The sequence below is a fragment of the Lampetra planeri genome, chromosome 38, assembly GCF_965212315.1.
Source record: "Lampetra planeri chromosome 38, kcLamPlan1.2.h2, whole genome shotgun sequence".
Taxonomy (NCBI): domain Eukaryota; kingdom Metazoa; phylum Chordata; class Hyperoartia; order Petromyzontiformes; family Petromyzontidae; genus Lampetra; species Lampetra planeri.
Window position 1 is genome coordinate 9,952,768 of NC_136144.1, and position 19,547 is coordinate 9,972,314.

Genomic DNA, 19,547 nt, shown 5'->3' on the forward strand with positions numbered 1-19,547 from the left:
GCGTGCTCCGTTTGCCAGGCCACACCTTGTGACGTTACACGAGCCAGACCCTGACGCTGGGACTGAAGAATATGGCTCCTTAAAGCAGCGCTACTCAACCTGTGGGGCGTGCCCTACAGGGCTGGTGGGTGGGGGGGGGTGAGGCACAGGCTGCTGCGTGGCTACCGTGCAGGAGTAATGTTGCACGAGCGACGTTGCGGCGACAAAAACAAAACACGCCAATAACTCTCTCGCTCTAGCGTATGGCAAATATGTGTGCAAATCACACGTCCAACTTTAAGTCTGCGAGCCACGTGATAGCTTCGGGAGTAGTGCGACTAATGCTGCTCAGTCCGCCGGAGAGCGGGCGTAGGATGCGGTTGTTTGCGATGTGGTCCATCGTGTAGTTCGGGTGGCCGCAGTCACACCGTGGGTTGTATTTAATTCTTCACTTGAAGAAAAAAACAAAAAAACGCCAATATGCAACAAGAAAAATAAATGCCTCACCAACACCGCTTAGAGGTGTGGAGGGCTCTTCACTCTGTATCATGGCCTGAGAGCCTTCGTTGTGTTTTTGGGTGGGAGGGTGTTGGGTACCGGTGGTCTTGATCAAGGGAGGGCGGGGGGTGGAGGAGCTGGGGGGCACCATCTCAGAAGGGATGAGAACCGCTCACTGCCTTAAACGAACGCTGCGATGAAACAGGCCCTTCACTCATTCATCAAATCTCTCGCGTGCTTTGTGTTGCAGGGCGAGAGAGGATCGAGCGGCTACCCAGGCCCAAATGTAACGAGCTCACACGCGCGCACACACACTGCTCACAGTTCCACGTCGCGCGACCGTTGGATCGTGTTGTTGCGTTCCCTCGGTCCTTCCCCGCAGCGTCTCGTAGAGCCCCAGTCAACGCTGCGCACATTGACGCGACGCTCCCCATCCGTTTTGTCTTCACGCAGGGAAGCCCGGGTGCGTCTGGAACGCCAGGGCTTCAGGGCGTGCCGGTGAGTGGCTTCAGCGACCGCTCCGCACTGCTCCGACCTCCTTCTCGGTGCCATCCTCTGCCTACTCCTCGCTCGTGCATTTTCTGCCACCAGCTTCAACCTTCTGCAGCTCACTTACAAACGCACTCCCCCTCGCTCCCCCTCGCTACGAACGTGCCTTCCCACCCCCCTCCGCACCTCCGATTGGCACGGTTAGCTACGTGCGGTGCGAAGGAAGGTCAACGTACGTGCGTCACACTCGTCGGGGGGGGGGGGCCCGTCAGGATTCAGCGGCTCGCTGTGGGCCCGCACACACTTCACTCCCACGGCGCACACCTGCCCATCGTACACACGCGTCATGTGGTGACGCTGCCCCGCTGCGTTGGCAATGGTGCACGAGCGCCAGTAGCAACAAAAACATAAAATAAATAACTAAAAAAATGTCAACACATTCGTCAATAACACCTTGGCCGTAATCAGGAAGAGTATATCATGGGCGATGGGCCTGGGGGCAGTGGCCCTCCGTATCGCACTTGATTAGAGAGGCCAGACAGAGTGGACTATCAGAGTTGGAGTCTGCACTTTACACATTGGGGCCTGATGAGAATTAAAAATTCTGCAGACAAAAGACAGTCGCTTATACTACAGACGATATATTTCAATGACGTTCGCTTCTTGTCTCTTCCAGGGGACTGTTGGACCAATTGGCCCGAGAGGTCAAAGGGTAAGAACACATTCATCGCTATTTGTGCCACGTGATGCCTGTAAACAAGACAGCAACTGTGGCACTTCGTTGCTGTGTATTTGTACGTGCAGGCCCAAACTTAACATTAGCGGCACCCTGGGGAAGCCTATCAATGTATCACCCCTTAAAAATAAGTCTCTGCTAATTTAGCCCTAACATTTGTTGTAATTTCTTGATCAATTGTGCGACCCATATGTGTGCTATTTAGTATGTCGGGAGTGGTGGTGCGGTGGTTAAAGCGTTGAACATCGAACCCAGCCACCCGAGTTCAGTTCCCGCTCAGGGCCAACATTGGTGACGAATAGCTGAACCGGTCCTGGGCCGCCTCTAGGAGGTCAACTCAGCCTCAAATGAGTACCTGGTGCAGTGTGTCAACATCAGCACTGGAGTAAAAAAGGCGGCCGGCCGTGGTGTTGTCCACCCACCCTCTCGTGTGCCGTTGCCGGCCTTCATAGCTGCTGCTCGCGAACAGCACTTGCCCCAACAGTCTGTTAAGGCTATACGGGGGATATTTGTCATTTTGCCCACATACGTAAAATGTGTTAGAAGCGGTCCCATTCGCAGTTCTTGTACATTTCGGAGCCCCTTTCAGCTTTGCATCCTGGGCGGCTGCCCTGACTGCCCACCGCTAAAGCTGGACCTGTGTGTGTGTGTGGTGTGGTGCATGCTGCGTTTTTAACATCGCACTGCTGGGATTCTGGTGTCGTGTCCCCTAGGGAGATGCTGGACCCCCCGGCGGGACTCTGCCTTCGGTAGGGAGACGCGACGCGCGGTCGCGCGTTAGAGCACACGCCTTGAGTCGATTGATCAACGTCGTCGGCCGTGATCGATCCACTGTTTGATGAAGGTCTCCCCAAGCCGTCAATACCATCTCCTCACGGTCCTGCGACCGCGAGCAGTCCGTCTTATCGGCTGCACGCGGGCCCGATTTCGTCGCTCCATCTCTGCGGTGGAACGCGCGATCTGCTCTCGTCAAATAATTGCCAACGCTCGCAATGCACGATTCGACGTCGTGCGTACAATTCCGCGATATATATACCCTGGGAAAACTTACAGTGTTCAATTTTTCAATTTTTCTACCCCCCGACGCGAATGACCTTGCTTTTTTGTCGTTGTCGATTGCGATGCAGAGTCCCGGGGAGCCAGGATACCGCGGCGAGGCGGTGAGTGCCAACCACCAGCGTCACTGCGAAACACGCGCTGCGTTCGAGCGCTCACGACGCGTGCACGTGTGTGCGTGTACCCTCCAGGGGTTCTCTGGTTTCCTAACAAACCTGAAAGAAAATATATATACGTGTACAATGCATCTGGTATTGCTCACACATCCCAATGCTGCAAGATTATCTGAAAATTACTCACTGGGGTTTACGCACAGCAACATCGCCGCCACCGCCCCCCCCCCCACCCTCCTCTTGCGGAAATCTTGGCAGGACGCTTCTGAAAAAAATATAGTCTTGAGACTCGGGCAGAGATTATTTTGGAGAGAAAAATGTAATAATAATAATGATGATATGCACACACACCTCGTGCTGGGAGCTTCTTCGGGAAGGGGGGTGGGGGGTGGGCTTACGAGCGAAACGTCGGACATTGGGCCAAACAACTCCGCGCGGCACGACCCGAACGCGCGTCGGAGAGCTTCTAGCGTGAACGCCCACGCAGTCCGAGCGGAGGTCTTGCTGGGTACGCAATCGGTGTCCTTGTTCGAGTGACGAACGCGCGTGTCAGATTCAGAATCTTTCGATTTGAAGCTTTCGTGACTGCAGGGATTCATCTTCTTGGTTCTTTAGGTAAAGTCACGTTGAATGGAAATAATAAAATAATAAAATGATAAAAATAAAACATCATAAAATTCTCACGACGTTTCGGCCACAACACAAGCAGCCGTCCTCAGGAGCGCTGTCTTTCAGACAGCTCTGTCTTTACCTGAGGACGGCTGCTTGTGTTGTGGCTGAAACGTCGTGAGAATTAAATTTTATTATGTTTTATTATTTTATTATTTCCCTTCAACGTGACTTTACCGAAAGAACCAAAAAGATTAATCAGAATCTTTATTCGGACTGGAGGAGGAATCCGATGGGCTACGAAGCTCTTCTTCACACGTGTCCAGCGAAGCGGGCGGTGTCAGATGTGCCGTTTGTCCACCCGCAGGGCGATGCTGGGTACCGTGGCCTGGCCGGGAAGAATGGCGACAGAGGCAGCGCTGGGGAGAAGGGCATCAAGGTGAGAGTCGATCCAGCCCGCTAAACGCTCCCCTGACGGGGACCTGCATCACGCGAAACTCTTGCTTCCCCAAGCTCCCTCTCCGTAAACCTCCGGGTGATTCGGGATTCTCCCGCGAGAATCCAGCACACGTGAACAGGATTGTATCGCTCTGATCCTCAGGTCTCATCATGTGACCCTTCATCCAGTTGAAGATCATTTCCTCGCCGCTTTTCCTTTCAGTTTCCCCCCCCCACCCCACATTTACCCTGATGGTGCTGTCAGCATCATGGAATGAGACGAGGTGTCCATTCGGATCTCACGAAGAAGCAGTGTAACCCTCTCCATATTAGAGAAAGGCCCAGGGAGGCGGATATTACAGAGCTACCTCTGAGCAAGCCGTGTTCTCCTCAGTAAAGGGCAGCACTCTTCCCACCGATCCTGCGACAGAGAGCAACGTTCGTCTGTGTGACAGCCAAACCAATGGCTTTCGTTCCCACAACCGTCAATTGTGCAACTTGTGCAGTACCACATCTCTAAAGTGATGGTTTTGTGCTCGGCCATTGGTGGCTGCATGTTTATTGAAAACTTATTTCGCACCGCACATAGCCAACGGTGCTAATCGGAGGTGCGAATGGGCTGACTCCCATCGTCTCGCTTCGCTTGAGAGCACGGTTTGATCGTGGGTGGCTGAAGCCTCGATTCAAACCCAGGATCTCAGCTGTGCCAGCCCGGCACCGTGACCCCTGAGTCGCCCGGCCACCGCACCCTCCCCGTAATTAGGATCACGGTCTTCCTCCAGCCTCCCCCCCCCCGCCCCCCTAATTCACTCTCCCCCCTTATAGAGGCCCCCTGACTCCATCGACCAGTGCCTCCCGATGAACTCACTTGTCGATCGCAGCTCACGAGGGGGTCGGTCCTTCTCATCTGCTGACCCCAGTTGCCTCAAATGGCCTCTCCTTGTCTGCATCACTGCCTCCAAACCTCTGTTTAAGTCAACGTTTAGACGCTGCTTAAATCCAAGCCGAATTATACATAAAGCCGTAGACTCATCAGTCAAATCACTGCTTGAGAAATTCAGACACTGTCGCCTCGACAGACCTGGTTTTCACCTGAGGACGGCTGCTTGCGTTGTGGCCGAAACGTCGTGAGAATTATTTTATTATGTTTTATTTTTATTATTTTATTACTTCCCTTCTACGTGACTTTACCGAAAGAACCAAGAAGAAAAATGCAAAGTCGGCTAAAATAAGAGCGCTTGACTTGCGTCGCCACGCAAACCGCACTTGCCTTTTGCAATTTACGCGGCGCTCAGATCGCGCTCGCGTTCCGTCATCGCGGATTCTTTCGTCGATCAAATCCAGGGCCCTCTCAGACTGCAGGCCGACCCTGGCACCATTGTGTCCTCGTAATGCCCCCCTACCCCCCACCCCACTCCGCCCCCCACCCACCCCCTCCCACCCACGTCCCCCCACTTCCCCCCCCACCCCACTCCGCCCCCCACCCACCCACCCCCTCCTACCCACGTCCCCCCACTTCCCCCATCCCACTCTGCCCCCACCCACCACCTCCCACCCACGTCCCCCCACTTCCCTCACCCCACTCCGCCCCCCACCCACCACCTCCCCCCCACGACCCCCCACTTCCCCCCCCCCCTCCGCCCCCCACCCACCCCCTCCCACCTACGTCCCCCCACTTCCCCCCCCCCACCCCACTCCGCCCCCCACCGACCCCCTCAGGGATCCCCGGGGATGGGACCTCCTGGGCCTCCAGGACCACGGGGCGACTCTGGGCCAAAGGTGACCTTTGAACTCTACACTAGTGCTGCCCCACTCGTTTAAAGAAATATGCGTTATGGTTGCTTTTAGAATTGCATTGCGAATTTTGCTGTCGTTTATGAAAGTAACCCAAGATTCGCTTCAACTGTGGAGTGTGATTTCAGAATATATAATTATGTCAAGAAATTATTTCCAATGTTTTGAACTCATGAGCATAGAAGAAAAGAGGTATTATGATTTTTCCGGCTAGATATTTTTTGCAGATGTTTCAATTAATAAGACGAAAGCGATGATTTAACTTCCTGAACATGTTTTCCAAGTTAAAAGAATTGGTTGGTTGTTTGTTTGCATTTATCTACAGGGAGCCGTGGGGGCCGTCGGAAACCAGGGAGACAGGGTAAGGAGAAATAACGCCGATTAACAACTAAATCGACCCTGCAATTTACTGCTGCTTGACAGTGACAGCATTGCGTTTTCCTTACAGAGGAGGCGTTACCTGAGTCTTGAGTTGCCCTTGCTGTGCTTTCCAGGGAGACTCAGGGCGACGCGGGGACCGCGGGAACGACGGGCCACCAGGATTGGCGGGTCCACAAGGTCCCACCGGAGATAACGTACGCAGCGTGCTTCGGCGCAAGTCACCGCACGCCCCCGGCACGCTGATGAGATCGGGCGTGGTCCGAACTCGACGCGGTGGCGACGGCACGGCCAGGGGCGGCCTAAGCCCCGTCGCCGTGGGTCCTGTGGTGCACGGGCTGAAACGGGGCCTTACTTACCCCCTGTCCAAATTCCACCCTTCTCCTTCGTGGCGTGGAACCTGGGTCACTGCATTGCATGCTTTCAGAATCGCTTCTGTGGCCGTCTGGAACGCTCTTCTGATATTAGGAAGACATTGGAGCTATGCACTTTTAAATCTGAATTGAAAACTTATGTCTTTAGAACAGTTTTTTGCGTTTAAGTTTGTTGTTCTTTCCCCGCACCTACAATTAGCATGGTTGGCTACGTACGGTGTGAAAGAAGTTCATACATACATGGTCCCCGGTTTCAGTTTGCACTGTCTGCACCCTCAGTAGCCAAGCCACTGGCCACACAACTCCACGGAGCCCCCTGCCGCACTGCCGCAGGCGTGCGTAGCTATCCTAGGATAAGCGATGTGAACGGGCATGTAAGTATGTATGTTGAACTTCTTTTGCATCGTACGTAATCGGAGGTGCAGGGGGTTAACACCAACCAAACACAAAAAGTAGTTCTAAAGAAATTAGTTTTCAATCTAGATTTAAAAGTGCATAGCTCCGGTGGCTTCCAAAAAGCGACCGTCTCGACCATCACTTAACGTCCGCGATCCAGCACGGTGGAGGTGAGGATTGTGAGATATCCTAAACTCCGGAACCTGCTGGGCTGCACGGCCGTATGTTGAACTTCTTTCGCACCGTACGTAGCCAACCACGCGAGCCGGAGGTTGGCAGGAGACGAGCGCACTGAACGGCAGTGGGCGTGATATACGGACGTGGTCGAGGTCACAATGCTGTTGTGTGCTCACGGCAGGGCATCCGAGGCAGCAGAGGAAGGATTGGACCCCTGGTGAGTCCCCCGCCTTCACAACACCCCCTGGACAAGTCGAGTATGCCCCCTCTCGCTGCACACACGCGAGACGCCCCGGTCCTGTCATCGGCGTTCATCATCACTGGCCATCATCTATCCACTACTGGATGAAGGCCGCCCCTCACTAGCTCGCAAACTAACGATCCATCTGGCTCCTCGACACGAGATAATTGCATTGCTCCATCTCCACGCTTAGGTGCGCTCCCTCCTTGTGGCTGCCACTCAGCCATTCGTCTCGGCCACCGGCCATCGTCCCTTCGAGCGACGTCGTCCTGCTTCACGCCACTCGCCTCTCTTCGACGGTCAACATCTTGCGTCAAAACTTTCTCACGTTCGCAAACCCTTGCGTTCATGTTCCCGTCACTCAGTGTAATTATTCGCATTCAGCTCTTTGTGCTCCGTGGCATGCTTTAGGCGCTGGGAATTGTCTGCACATAAGGGTGGGGGGCATGGGGGAACTTTGTAGACATTTGCCCTCTTGGTGAAATTTAAATTTCATCCGTGGATTTTTTTCCATTTGCACGTCTTGGCCATTGGACTCGACGATACATTCCCCACGCGTCACCCCCCCTCCCCCCCGTGGTCACGTGGCCACGGCCGGTGACGTAGGCTCGCCGTCGCGCGTTCGCGCTTCGAAATCCAGCTGCCACCCCGGTTATTACTGCGCGGTGTGTACTAACCACGACAACACTGATACGCCGACGGCCTCACAGCGGATGTTAAAGTTCCCATGCCGTCATTCGCGGGAGTGGGCCATCGTGTGCCGGCATCAGGGTCCAAATTTTGACAAGCTCGAACAATCACACCGCAAATGACACAATTGTGATTATACACACGGCGGTAATCATGGCCCCTTCACTGGCAGCGGGCGAATGATCCAGGGTCACTCTTGAAAAAGTGAGACTCACCCAGGCCTCCTGAGTCCTCAGCTGGTTCCGCAAAAATCGACTTGGAACTTGCCAACTCGCCCATTTAGGGTTCCGTAGACATTGATATGAAAAGCCGGCGACGCGGTCCGAAGTTGAAGTGTGTCGGCGCCCCCCATCAACATCAAAGAGGGTAAGAAACATTCCACTGCAGTCACGAGGTCAAGGTGCACCCCGGGAAACCTCCCACGCACGCCACAGCTGGTGCAAGGGCCTCCACTTGTTTATTGAGCGATTGCTTTTACACAGAGCACGAGTTACACAATAACAAAAATAATAGATATAAGAATGAAATTAATACTCATGTATGTCGATGTTACGTATGAGTGGACGTCACGTGGCCACAGAGCCAAGTGACCTCCAGCACGTGCAGGGCAGCCAGTCGGCCCGGCACGCCGTGACGGACCTCGCAGCCGGAGACGATGTGCGGCCGCGGTCTCCTGGCTCCGCGCACTCACCCAGCGGGGCTGTCGCGCAGTAGCTACGATGCCCCGTCGATGTTCGCAAGCGGGCACGCCGTCCTGCCCCGGTCACACCGGGGGCGGTTCGAACAGAACCTCACCGGCGCCTCGAGGGAGCCCAAGAGGGCCACCCCTAGAGTGAACAGCGTGACGAGAGTAATGATCATCGCAACAGAGCGTGGCGAATGAATGGGCTCCCTGCGTGGTGGCTGAGCGTGCTGGGTTTTCTCGCTGCCGTGCCTACGTGAGCCCGCACTCGTCGCGAGCGCTGACCGCGTTGACCGGAGTGTCTGAGCGTCGTTCCTCTGTGCTCCTCGTGTCACCAGGGGGAGCCAGGGACTCCGGGCGCTGCCGGCGAGCGAGGAGCATCGGTAAACGTTGCGCCACGATCGTTTTACGCACCACCCACCCCCCTCCCACCCCGGTGTTATTTTAATCGGCAATTTTTTTTCTTGTGTGACTCGAATCAATAATTGGTCGGTCGACGACCACGCGGCGTGGAGTTTTAGTCAAGCCGGTCTGTCGAGCTTGAGCCTTCGTCGTGGAGCCGTGGTCTTCGTCCGGCCATCGTCATCGAAAATAAACGATTAACGAACAGCCCATCTTCACCGCCGACGAACAGCTCATGGTCCGCCCTAAACCGCATCCGCACAAACCATGCAGACGGGGATACCCGATGCACGAATGGAAAATTAAAAACTCTCCACTGTGAGACTGTGGTCATCCAAAATGGACCGTACAACAGTTAACGACACAATGCCCGATCCACAAATTCGAACGAGACACCACAGCGACGATACGATCACCTGGTTAGCTGGCTTGATCACCTGGTTAGCTGGCTTGATCACCTGGTTACCTGGCTTGATCACCTGCATGTGACATTGTAGTTGTGGCCCGGCATCTACATGAGCCGTACGAGAGAAGATTTACTCACATTTAACGAAACAATGCCCGATCCACAAATTCGTCGACGAAAGCCCTCTGAGCGAGACACTCTGAGTTATTAAATGTTGGTTTGAGGGGTGTGCAATTTCCTCACCCCCCTCTGAGTAGTACCAGGTCGGTGAACTGGGTACACGTGTTTGCATGCGCACAGAGGCAGTGAACTTGTTTGGTCTTCCTCTGTGCGCCTCTCTCCACGTCCCTAAACAATCCCCAGCCTGCGTCTTCACCCAGCCCCCCGTTGACGTTCACCGTCACAGTCGTTTGCGCTCGAGTCTCTGTCGCGTCGCCGCGATCTTCGTCCGCTCGCCGTCATCGAAGCTAAACGGTTGCGAGAAAGAAAAAAAACTTCGCCACTGACAAACGTCATCGGCAACAGGCGTTGTTAGCAAACCGCCCGCCAGCACACCCACACGCCCGCCAGCACACACACCCGCACGTCAGCACACCCACACGTCAGCACGCCTGCCGCGTGTTTTTAACGGCGGTCGGCTGCGATGCCTTTTTTCTTGCAGGGTCCGTCGGGAATGGACGGGGACCGCGGTGACCCCGGCGACAGGGGAATCTCCGGCAGATCGGGGAAACAGGTGCCGCTTAAATCGTTTCACCAAATACACAAACCAAACGCACCCCCCTGCCCGACCTGCTTTACGTTACTAACATTGTAAGGATAATGAATCTGCAATCATAGGGCGCTTAAATACCCCGGCAGCAAAGAGCGATTTGCATCGCATCTCCTAGCAACCATCTCCTAGCAACCATCACCCGAATCATCCCTGAGCCCTGCTGCAGTGCAGCCAAGGGGACCCGCAGTGGCAGCTGTCCCTGCTCCCTGCATCGTTGACGTTTTTGTTTAATCGATGTTCGCTGTGCTGGCTAAATGGGATCGTCTGTGCGACAACTTAAAATTAGCTTCAAACCGTGGGTGTGTCAAGCGCCGGCCTGCAAGTGGGGGCATTGGTCTGCCGTCAGGGGGGGGGGGGGCGGTCGATGTTGCTCCGTGGATTTCCTCAATTAAGTGATCTTGAGGCCATTCATTAAACGTGATAATCTTAACAAAATGTGCACCATGGTACACTGGGCAAACAATGATGCGCCCATTGAAATTGATTCTTATGCTCAAAATTCACGCATCGTATGGGCACAAATATGCATATTAATGTCATGAATAACACAGTGGCACACAAATGCATTTGTCGAACTGATTTAGAGTGTCCGCATTATTAGATGCCATGAGGGTGACAGCTTGGGGAGTGGATTGATCATGGCTGATGATGACATTCACCTCTTAGGCTACAAACACAGTTAACCGTTTACCGTTCCAAGACTTCTGCAAGTTGCAGGGTGGGTGTCCCGTTCACCGCTGAATCTCTGAACACGCTTGCCGCTCAGCCTTAATTTCATTCAGAGAGGCGTAGGCGCCGCTGTTTCTTTTTAAAGACATTGTACTCACCGCAGAGAAGTGTAGCTGGCGCCAAACTGTGCCACATGCCCTCCCGCATGGCCTTGTGGGAGCCTCGGTACCGATGCAGTTTTATTTTTTTCTGAATGGGAAAGGATAAAAATGAGTCGTAGAAATTAACGAACGAAACCATTTTTTTATTGAATCGTGACTCTGAACTGTGAACATTCACACGAAGCCATTCTGGGGGTAATCATTAGCCGGCCTGGGGTAATCATTAGCCGGCCTGCGGTGGCGCACGCCTGTAATCCGTGATTTATGTACGCATGTTGAATTTCTTTCGAACCGTACGTATCCAACCGTGCTAATCGGAGGTGCGGGGGAAGGACAACAAACTAAAAACAAAAAGCGGTTCTAAAGAAAAGGGTTTTCAATCTGGAATTAAAAGTGCATAGCTAATATCGCGTTAGAGACGGCCGCAGAAGCGCATCTGAAAGCGCGCGATGCGGTGACCGCCTTTGTTCAACGACGAGCCAAAATCCGCTGCTGCTGCTGCGAGGGTGACCAGAGTTGGCGTGGTCATGGTTTACGCTTAATAGGTGCTCGCTAACAGCACTCGCCCTGACGGTGCACGTGACCCGTGGGCGATCTTTGTGCTTGTGTCCAGGGAACACCGGGCGTGCCTGGGCCGAGGGGATCCAAGGGAGACACGGTAAGGGAGTGCGAAGCCGCCTACAATCCCGCCGGGCCAAGTGTCCTCGCGTCCCAGGGATACACCGCCCTGGCAGGGTGTCGCGGCATTACATCTCACAACCTCACGGCTGCCCTTCGACGCTTAAAACAAAATCGACAATTATTACAAAACAGTTGCTGACTAAACACACGATAAGTTTTTATGATTCTTATGAGGCTAAACTTTTTTGGTTTACTAGGTAAGTCCCACTGAATGCCATTTAAGTGTGGATGTGGAGGGTGCTTAACGGCGAAAATTTGGCCAGATCGATATGTGGCCTTAACCCACCAATCATTCATAAATCGTAACATTCACTGCAAAGTCACGTAGAAGGGAAGTAATAAAATAATAAAAATAAAACATAATAAAATATTTTATTATATTATATTATTATATTATTTTATTTCATTATGTTTTATTTTTATTATTTTATTACTTCCCTTCTACGTGACTTTACCGAAAGAACCAAGAAGATGAATCCCTGCAGTCACGAAAGAAGCTTTACATCGAAATTCACTGCAAAGTCACGCGTGTCACGTGACTATTCAAGGCGTTGCGTACAAATTGCCGTGCACTGTGTGTTTGTCTGCACTGTGACGTAACGTGACGTGACGAGGACGTGATGCTGGGTTCTTTCAGGGCTCACCAGGATCCCCCGGCCGTCCTGCCCAATACGTGAGTGCAGCTGCACCGTACAAGCCACGGCCTGCACCTCACTCGGCAGCCACTGCTGCTGCAACAGAGCGTGGGTGGGCCCGTGAGCGCCGTCGTTAGTCAGCGTGCAATCGCGGTCACTCTCGACGATGTGCTCCCCCCTCCCCTCCCTTCACCTGCAGGTGCCCGATACGGACAGAGGGACTCTGCGCAGAGGAGTCAAGGCAAGGCCTCTACGCACAAGCACGAACAGCCGACATCGTGCGGGGGGGGGGGGGGGGCAGTCGCGCACGGCCCCCTGTTATGCACCTCGGCCGCTGCCGCTGTCGTTTTGTCGCTGACCGTCGTCGCCCCTTTTTCCTTCTCGGCCACGTAGGGGGCCAAGGGGCGCGCCGGCACGAACGGAAAACCCGGGTCGACCGGGGAAGTCGGAGTCCCTGGTCTCATCGGAGTGCGGGTGAGTGGTCCGCCACCACGGCACCCGCCCACGGCACCTCGGGGCCGTGCCGCGTGCGCACGCGTCGCTCCGGCTTGCCCGGCCTAACGGTCGCCGCGTGCGCCCGTGGGGGGTGCGGCGAGGGCCTCGTCGAGTCGTCTGGCCGGTGGCGTGGCGATTTTGCGAGTGCAGGCGGTGCAGCTGCAACCGGGGACCGCGGTTCCTGGGAGCGGCCCCGACGTTCCCGGGCCGCGAGGGAGAGGGCTGAACTTGGGCAAGGGGGGGGGGGCGGGGGCTAGGTTAAGGCCCCACGTTTCATTCCTCGCACCGCGCTGGGCCCGTGGCGGCGGCGCTGGCGGTACACGCTCCTGGCCGGTGGCGTCGAGTGCGCGAGTGGTGCAAGTATGGCACTTACACAATGTAGAGCGTATGTCCAGTTCGGTGGCTGCACATTAGTTTTCGATTTAAAGCTTTCGTGACTGCAGGGATTCATCTTCCTGGTTCTTTCGGTAAAGTCACGTAGAATGGAAATAATAAAATAATAAAAATAAAACATAATAAAAATAATTCTCACGACGTTTCGGCCACAACGCAAGCAGCCGTCCTCAGGTGAAGAAAAGGTCTGTCAGAAAGCGTCGATTGTTGACGTTATTCGACGCGCTAATTTTTTGTTGAGGCTAATGAGAAACAAAAAGAGAGACCGTATACGTGAGATTGAAAAATAAAATGAACGGTACAAAGTGAGACGGCGAATATGGACAAAGAACAGGCGATAGACTAAAGTGACAGCCCCGGATTGTGAAAAACTCATCGAGTGATTATGGAGGGCCATGTGAAGAGGAAGGCTGGGTCGTGAATGGTCACACGCATATTTATATATTTATACAAATATATATTTTATTTAAATGCTACAACATATATATTGGCAGTCAAGGATGTATGATGATGGCGCACAAAAATCCAACATTTCGTTTGATGATGGTTGACGCACCCTCGCGAAATGCTCCACTTGAGATGTGTCGTTTTTCTCTCTGCTTTAGGGGACTGTGGGCACACCCGGCTCATACGGCCAGCGAGTGAGTACTGTGTACACGTAGCAACACCACCTCCTACTGGAAGACGTGCCGCGTTTGCAGCCCGGGCACTGCGTAGGCCTGAGGGACAGTTACCCCTGGGCGGTGGGGGGGGGAGTCCCGTTGGCTCGCCCGCAGCAATGCATTGGAATGGTTGAGATGAGAGGGAATGTGAGGTGCTCTGGACTTTGCTGAGGCATTTCAGTGACTTTGAGTGTCTTTTTGTTCAACTCGGTGAGAACTCACGAGACCAAGGCAGAGTGCAGAGGTCACTTGGCTCACCAAAACGACAAAGAGGAATAAAATAAGATAGAGGGAGAAAAAAGTTAGCAAAATTGCACCCCTATAAATGCCAAAACCTTATCCTTTTGTAGTCATTGCTACGTTTTGTTCTGCACAGCTACAGCTCCACAATGTCCCGTGTGTGTACTATATCTCTGTATCTCTCTAAGACTCAGTGAGGGTCCTGATTTAGTTGTCAGCTGAAGTCCTGCTTGAACTTTTCAGCAATTGCTGGAGAAATGCCACGGCACTCGATGGGATTATGCAAAAATGTTAAATTTTATTTTTCTTTTTTCCCTAGGGAAACCCAGGAGTCAAGGGTACTGCAGGGCCGAAGGTAGGTTTCCTGAAATCTGTTGTAGCAGTGATGTGATTCACATCCATTTTGTGAGTTTGTGTGTCTTTTATTTACGTGCATTATAGGCATTTCTTTCATAGCATTGACCGTAATTATGTGATTTATTTATCTATATATCTATCTATCTAACGCCTCCCTTCGTCGAAAGACTCTCTTTCACGAGGGCCTCGCACTGGTGTCTGTGGCCGATTTAATTATGAACGAGCGTTTAGTTTTGTGTGAGAGGAGAACGGGGAACGCAGAGAAAACCCACACACAGAGCCCTCCCTAGGAGCACACGGCGAATCGGGGCGACCGCCCCGGGCCCCGTGCATTGGGGGGAGCCCTTCTGCCAGCAGTGGTGTGACCAAGCAGTTGCAGGGCTGAACCTTTACACTGTTGCCAAAACTCTTTATACATCACTCAATTCATGAACGCGTTCGCGCTTATCGATTACAACTTTCATAAGTGCTTTTTGTTGCTGACCGCTTGGTGTTTTTAAAGCCTTTGTGTCCTGTGAGCTCAGCAACTGTGTGCAACTGTGGGTGCCACGGTGGCTAGGAGATTTTAACTACTTCGCCTGGTATATAGGAGGTTGTGGGTTCAATCCCGACCCTGACGCCTGCTGCTGTATATTGGGAGTTTGCGTGTCTCTCTCCCCGTAGTTGCATGGATTTTTCTCCGGGTCCCCCGGTTTTTCCCTCCACATTGAGAAATATATGAGTATTTGGCTGCTATAAATGTCCACGTGATGAGCCACTTCGTTGAGCTATCACTTGTGGCCACAGTCGCTTCTGAAAAAGAGCTACGGAGCTCAGTGCGCCTTACTTGGCAAAATAAAAGTTTAGTTTTTAGTAAAAAACAACAAAACGTAGTGAAATGAGTGCGGGAAGTGAGGCACATGAACTGGTGGCCAGCCCACTCGAAGAAGATTGCCGCCTTCTCCCGAGAGATTTCCGGTGAGCTCTGTTGCCCTTCATTCCACCGGAGTCTGTTCACGCAAGGCCCACGCCAGATTCCGGTCGGATGAAGTCCACCAGGCACCGGGCACGCTGCGCTGGAGCGCCGACACGATGCTCGTCGAGACACCGGGGAGGGAGAGGCGGGGGAGGCTGTCGTGGCACGAGCTCGTTAATGTTGATACTGTAGAGTTAAATCCGAAGGAAGAAATACACACGTGAAGTTGCATGTGTCTGGGACACACGGAGAGGTGGATGCCCCTCTCTCGGGCAGCCCCGCCTACTTTTACATAGTCATGCCCACTCAGCCAACATTTCCATCCGCCCGTACAGCGAATTGCCTCTTTCTTATGCCGGGCCCCACTCACTGATGATTGGCCATACCCACATCCACAGGTAGAGCCACCCACTGTTCAGGTAGCCCCACCCACTGATCATATACCCCACCCACTCCACAGGTAGCCCCACCCACTGATCATATACCCCACCCACTCCACAGGTAGCCCCACCCACTGTTCAGGTAGCCCCACCCACTGATTATAGACCCCACCCACTCCACAGGTAGCTCCACCCACTGTTCAGGTAGCCCCACCCACTGATCATAGACCCACCCACTCCACAGGTAGCCCCACCCACTGTTCAGGTAGCCCCACCCACTGATAATATACCCCACCCACTCCACAGGTAGCCCCACCCACTGTTCAGGTAGCCCCACCCACTGATCATAGACCCCACCCACTCCACAGGTAGCCCCACCCACTGATCATGGGCCCCACCCACTCAATTGGTAGACCGCCCCTTGCCCGCATGATCCGGTTGATGAAATGCAGATTTTTACAAATTCTTTGGGGGGACACTGGGACAGATATTTTGAAGCAGAGACTAATCCCACCAGATCAGGACATCTGGTAGCTTTATTCACAATCTATTTGTTACAAGGATATGCTTAAGACTGTAAACATTACGAAATGTAGCACTCCCATCATTAAATTATATTTCCAAAAGGTATTGGTGGTGACATTGATGGCGACGACTTTGATCGCGATGAGCTCACACAGATGTCCATGGGTGTTGGTGCCTGCAGGGAGATCGAGGTTACGCAGGGAGAGACGGAGTCAACGGGAAGGATGGAAAGATTGGATTATCCGGCAGCCCAGGAGCCCGGGTCTGACACCATGCGAACACCACCCATCTTAGGGCCGCAACTACATTGCGTTTACATGGCATCCACACCTCCCATACCACTGTCACTCACACCCACACCATGTTCACGTCACCCACACCACCCATCTCTCCATCCCTCACACCCACACCATGAACACACGTCACCCACACCACCCATCTCTCCATCCCTCACACCCACACCATGAACACACGTCACCCACACCACCCATCTCTCCATCCCTCACACCCACACCATGTACACGTCACCCACACCACCCATCTCTCCATCACTCACACACCATGTACACGTCACCCACACCACCCATCTCTCCATCACTCACACCCACACCAGAAATACGTCACCCACACCACCCATCTCTCCATCACTCACATCCACACCAGAAATACGTCACCCACACCACCCATCTCTCCATCACTCACATCCACACCAGAAATACGTCACCCACACCACCCATCTCTCCATCACTCACATCCACACCAGAAATACGTCACCCACACCACCCATCTCTCCATCACTCACACCCACACCAGAAACACGTCACCCACACCACCCATCTCTCCATCACTCACACCCACACCATGAACACACGTCACCCACACCACCCATCTCTCCATCACTCACACCCACACCAGAAACACGTCACCCACACCACCCATCTCTCCATCACTCACATCCACACCATGTACACGTCACCCACACCACCCATCTCTCCATCCCTCACACCCACACCATGAACACGTCACCCACACCACCCATCTCTCCATCACTCACACCCACACCAGAAACACGTCACCCACACCACCCATCTCTCCATCACTCACACCCACACCAGAAACACGTCACCCACACCACCCATCTCTCCATCACTCACACCCTCACCATGTACACGTCACCCACACCACCCATCTCTCCATCACTCACACCCACACCATGAACACACGTCACCCACACCACCCATCTCTCCATCACTCACACCCACACCAGAAACACGTCACCCACACCACCCATCTCTCCATCACTCACACCCTCACCATGTACACGTCACCCACACCACCCATCTCTCCATCACTCACACCCACACCATTCACACATTTCATCCACATCACCCATCACTATTTGCGCATTAATTTGGTTGCTTTTGTTTCCCGCTCGTTTCAGGGTGAAGCGGGAAAGGCCGGGGAACCGGGAAGAGACGTAAGTGTTCTTTTGTTTCACGTACAATGATTTTTAGAAATACAACTGCGGCCTGATTCTACAGATGACTGGGCCAGGAGTTTTTCAACAAATGAACAAAGTGACCGAGACGTGCTTTTGAGGCCATACTTGAGAGTAAAATGTGGAAGTTGTGACTTGTCTAAATGTGAGTTAATGTCAAGCAAATTAACAAGTGCACAGGCCCTTTGAGAAGAGGGCTTGGCAGGGAGAATTTTTTAATGTTAACATTGGCTTTTCAATGTTTTTACCCACTAATTACCAGATGTTACAATTCACTTTTTTCGTTCGAATATCTGTCATTTATTTAACATGAAATCGTTTTTTTAACGTATATCTATAGGATGGATAATAATATCAACTTCCTCCCAGATTATCCATCCCACGTGGTGGCGAGATGTTAACTGCCTTGCCTGGTATACAGGAGGTCGTGGGTTCGACCCCGACCCTGACGCCTGCTGTATATTTGGAGTGTGCGTGTCTCTCTCCCCGTAGTTGCATGGATTTTTCTCCGGGTCCCCCGGTTTTTGCCCTCCACATTTAGAATCAACATCACGCGTTTAAGAGTCTTATGGCTGCTATAAATTTCCACGTGATAAGCCACTTCATTGAGGTATCATCTGTGGCCAGAGCTCAGTGGGCCTTACCTGGTAAAATAAAAAAAATGTTTTAGTGTTAATAGAACTTCCCTTATACTCTGGTGAAAAAATACATTTAGGGTGCAGTGAATACATTTTGAGCTGCGAATAGTCTACACGTGAAAGACTCGATCCGATGACGAGACAGATCTAATCAGAATGTCGCTGTAAGAGCGATGCATCAACTGCAGCACACGAGCCCATGAGCTGCCATTATGTAGAAAGGATTCTGTTTAGGGGAACGGTACGTGGCTCGACACGTCGGTTTTTAATCGATGTTTAGGTTAGGCCGTAACAATGATCCGGTTGAACTTCAGTCGTAAGGCCATCCACCGCCGGACATAGCCAAACGTATTAAACTGCCACCTGCGCACATCATGCATATCCACAGCACGGCAATCGCTGAATGTGGTTGTGAGAATTGTTTTTCGGCTCGCCGTTGAGCGGAAACAACGGTGCTTGGTGCATCGTTAAACTTGTGCCGAACCAAGACGCTTTCATCCGTTTGGCTGTGTCGAGTGATGGTGGGGAGGGCCTTGCGACGGAAAATTTGGCCCATATCGTTACTCCCGTGGTTCTAACCCAAAACTCAACCGTGAGTGATGAGTTACTCGACATTTCCATTTTGAATCATCTTGAGTTACTGCTCTGACATCTATTATTATCAATGCAGTGGTAGTCACTTCACTCTTGCCACCCGTTTGGTCGATGATGACGCTTGTTGTTGTCGTTCTTGTGGTTGTTGTTGTTGTTGTCGTTGTTTCGACGCGCTCTGTGTGCCATTCTGGCCTCGTCTCATCCCTCTAGGCCAAGGCAGGAGCACGCGGAGACTCGGGACTCAGGGGCCCCGTTGGGCCACCCGGAAACCCCGGCACCCCGGTAGAACACACGCTCGTAAACGTGACATTTGACCTTAATTTAGGAGCTTTCGTGACTGCAGGAATTATTCTTTGGTTCTTTTCGGTTAAGTCACGTCTAAAAATAAAATAATAAATTAAAATAACATATTACGACGTTTCGATTGCAACACA

The 19,547-nt window shown here is 52.8% G+C and overlaps 2 protein-coding genes across 3 annotated transcripts in view; both read left to right on the plus strand.

Moving 5' to 3' along the window:
* The window catches only part of LOC144731167 (uncharacterized), a 34,575-nt gene extending 21,478 nt beyond the window's left edge, over positions 1-13,097 (plus strand). The window contains exons 27-41 of the mRNA XM_078612132.1: positions 728-763; positions 931-975; positions 1,643-1,678; positions 2,416-2,451; positions 2,830-2,862; positions 3,848-3,919; positions 5,638-5,697; positions 6,038-6,073; positions 6,207-6,287; positions 7,219-7,254; positions 8,989-9,033; positions 10,120-10,191; positions 11,674-11,758; positions 12,576-12,654; positions 13,022-13,097. Of these exons, the coding sequence (XP_078468258.1) occupies positions 728-763; positions 931-975; positions 1,643-1,678; positions 2,416-2,451; positions 2,830-2,862; positions 3,848-3,919; positions 5,638-5,697; positions 6,038-6,073; positions 6,207-6,287; positions 7,219-7,254; positions 8,989-9,033; positions 10,120-10,191; positions 11,674-11,758; positions 12,576-12,654; positions 13,022-13,097 (828 nt within the window). The remainder of the gene's footprint in view (positions 1-727; positions 764-930; positions 976-1,642; positions 1,679-2,415; positions 2,452-2,829; positions 2,863-3,847; positions 3,920-5,637; positions 5,698-6,037; positions 6,074-6,206; positions 6,288-7,218; positions 7,255-8,988; positions 9,034-10,119; positions 10,192-11,673; positions 11,759-12,575; positions 12,655-13,021) is intronic.
* The window catches only part of LOC144731287 (uncharacterized), a 70,452-nt gene continuing 63,282 nt past the window's right edge, over positions 12,378-19,547 (plus strand). For both annotated transcript variants that reach the window (XM_078612337.1, XM_078612336.1), the window contains exons 1-7: positions 12,378-12,414; positions 12,576-12,617; positions 12,770-12,850; positions 13,870-13,905; positions 14,486-14,521; positions 16,565-17,860; positions 19,324-19,395. In XM_078612337.1, the coding sequence (XP_078468463.1) occupies positions 17,597-17,860; positions 19,324-19,395 (336 nt within the window). In that variant the 5' untranslated portion in view covers positions 12,378-12,414; positions 12,576-12,617; positions 12,770-12,850; ... (1 more) ...; positions 14,486-14,521; positions 16,565-17,596. The remainder of the gene's footprint in view (positions 12,415-12,575; positions 12,618-12,769; positions 12,851-13,869; positions 13,906-14,485; positions 14,522-16,564; positions 17,861-19,323; positions 19,396-19,547) is intronic.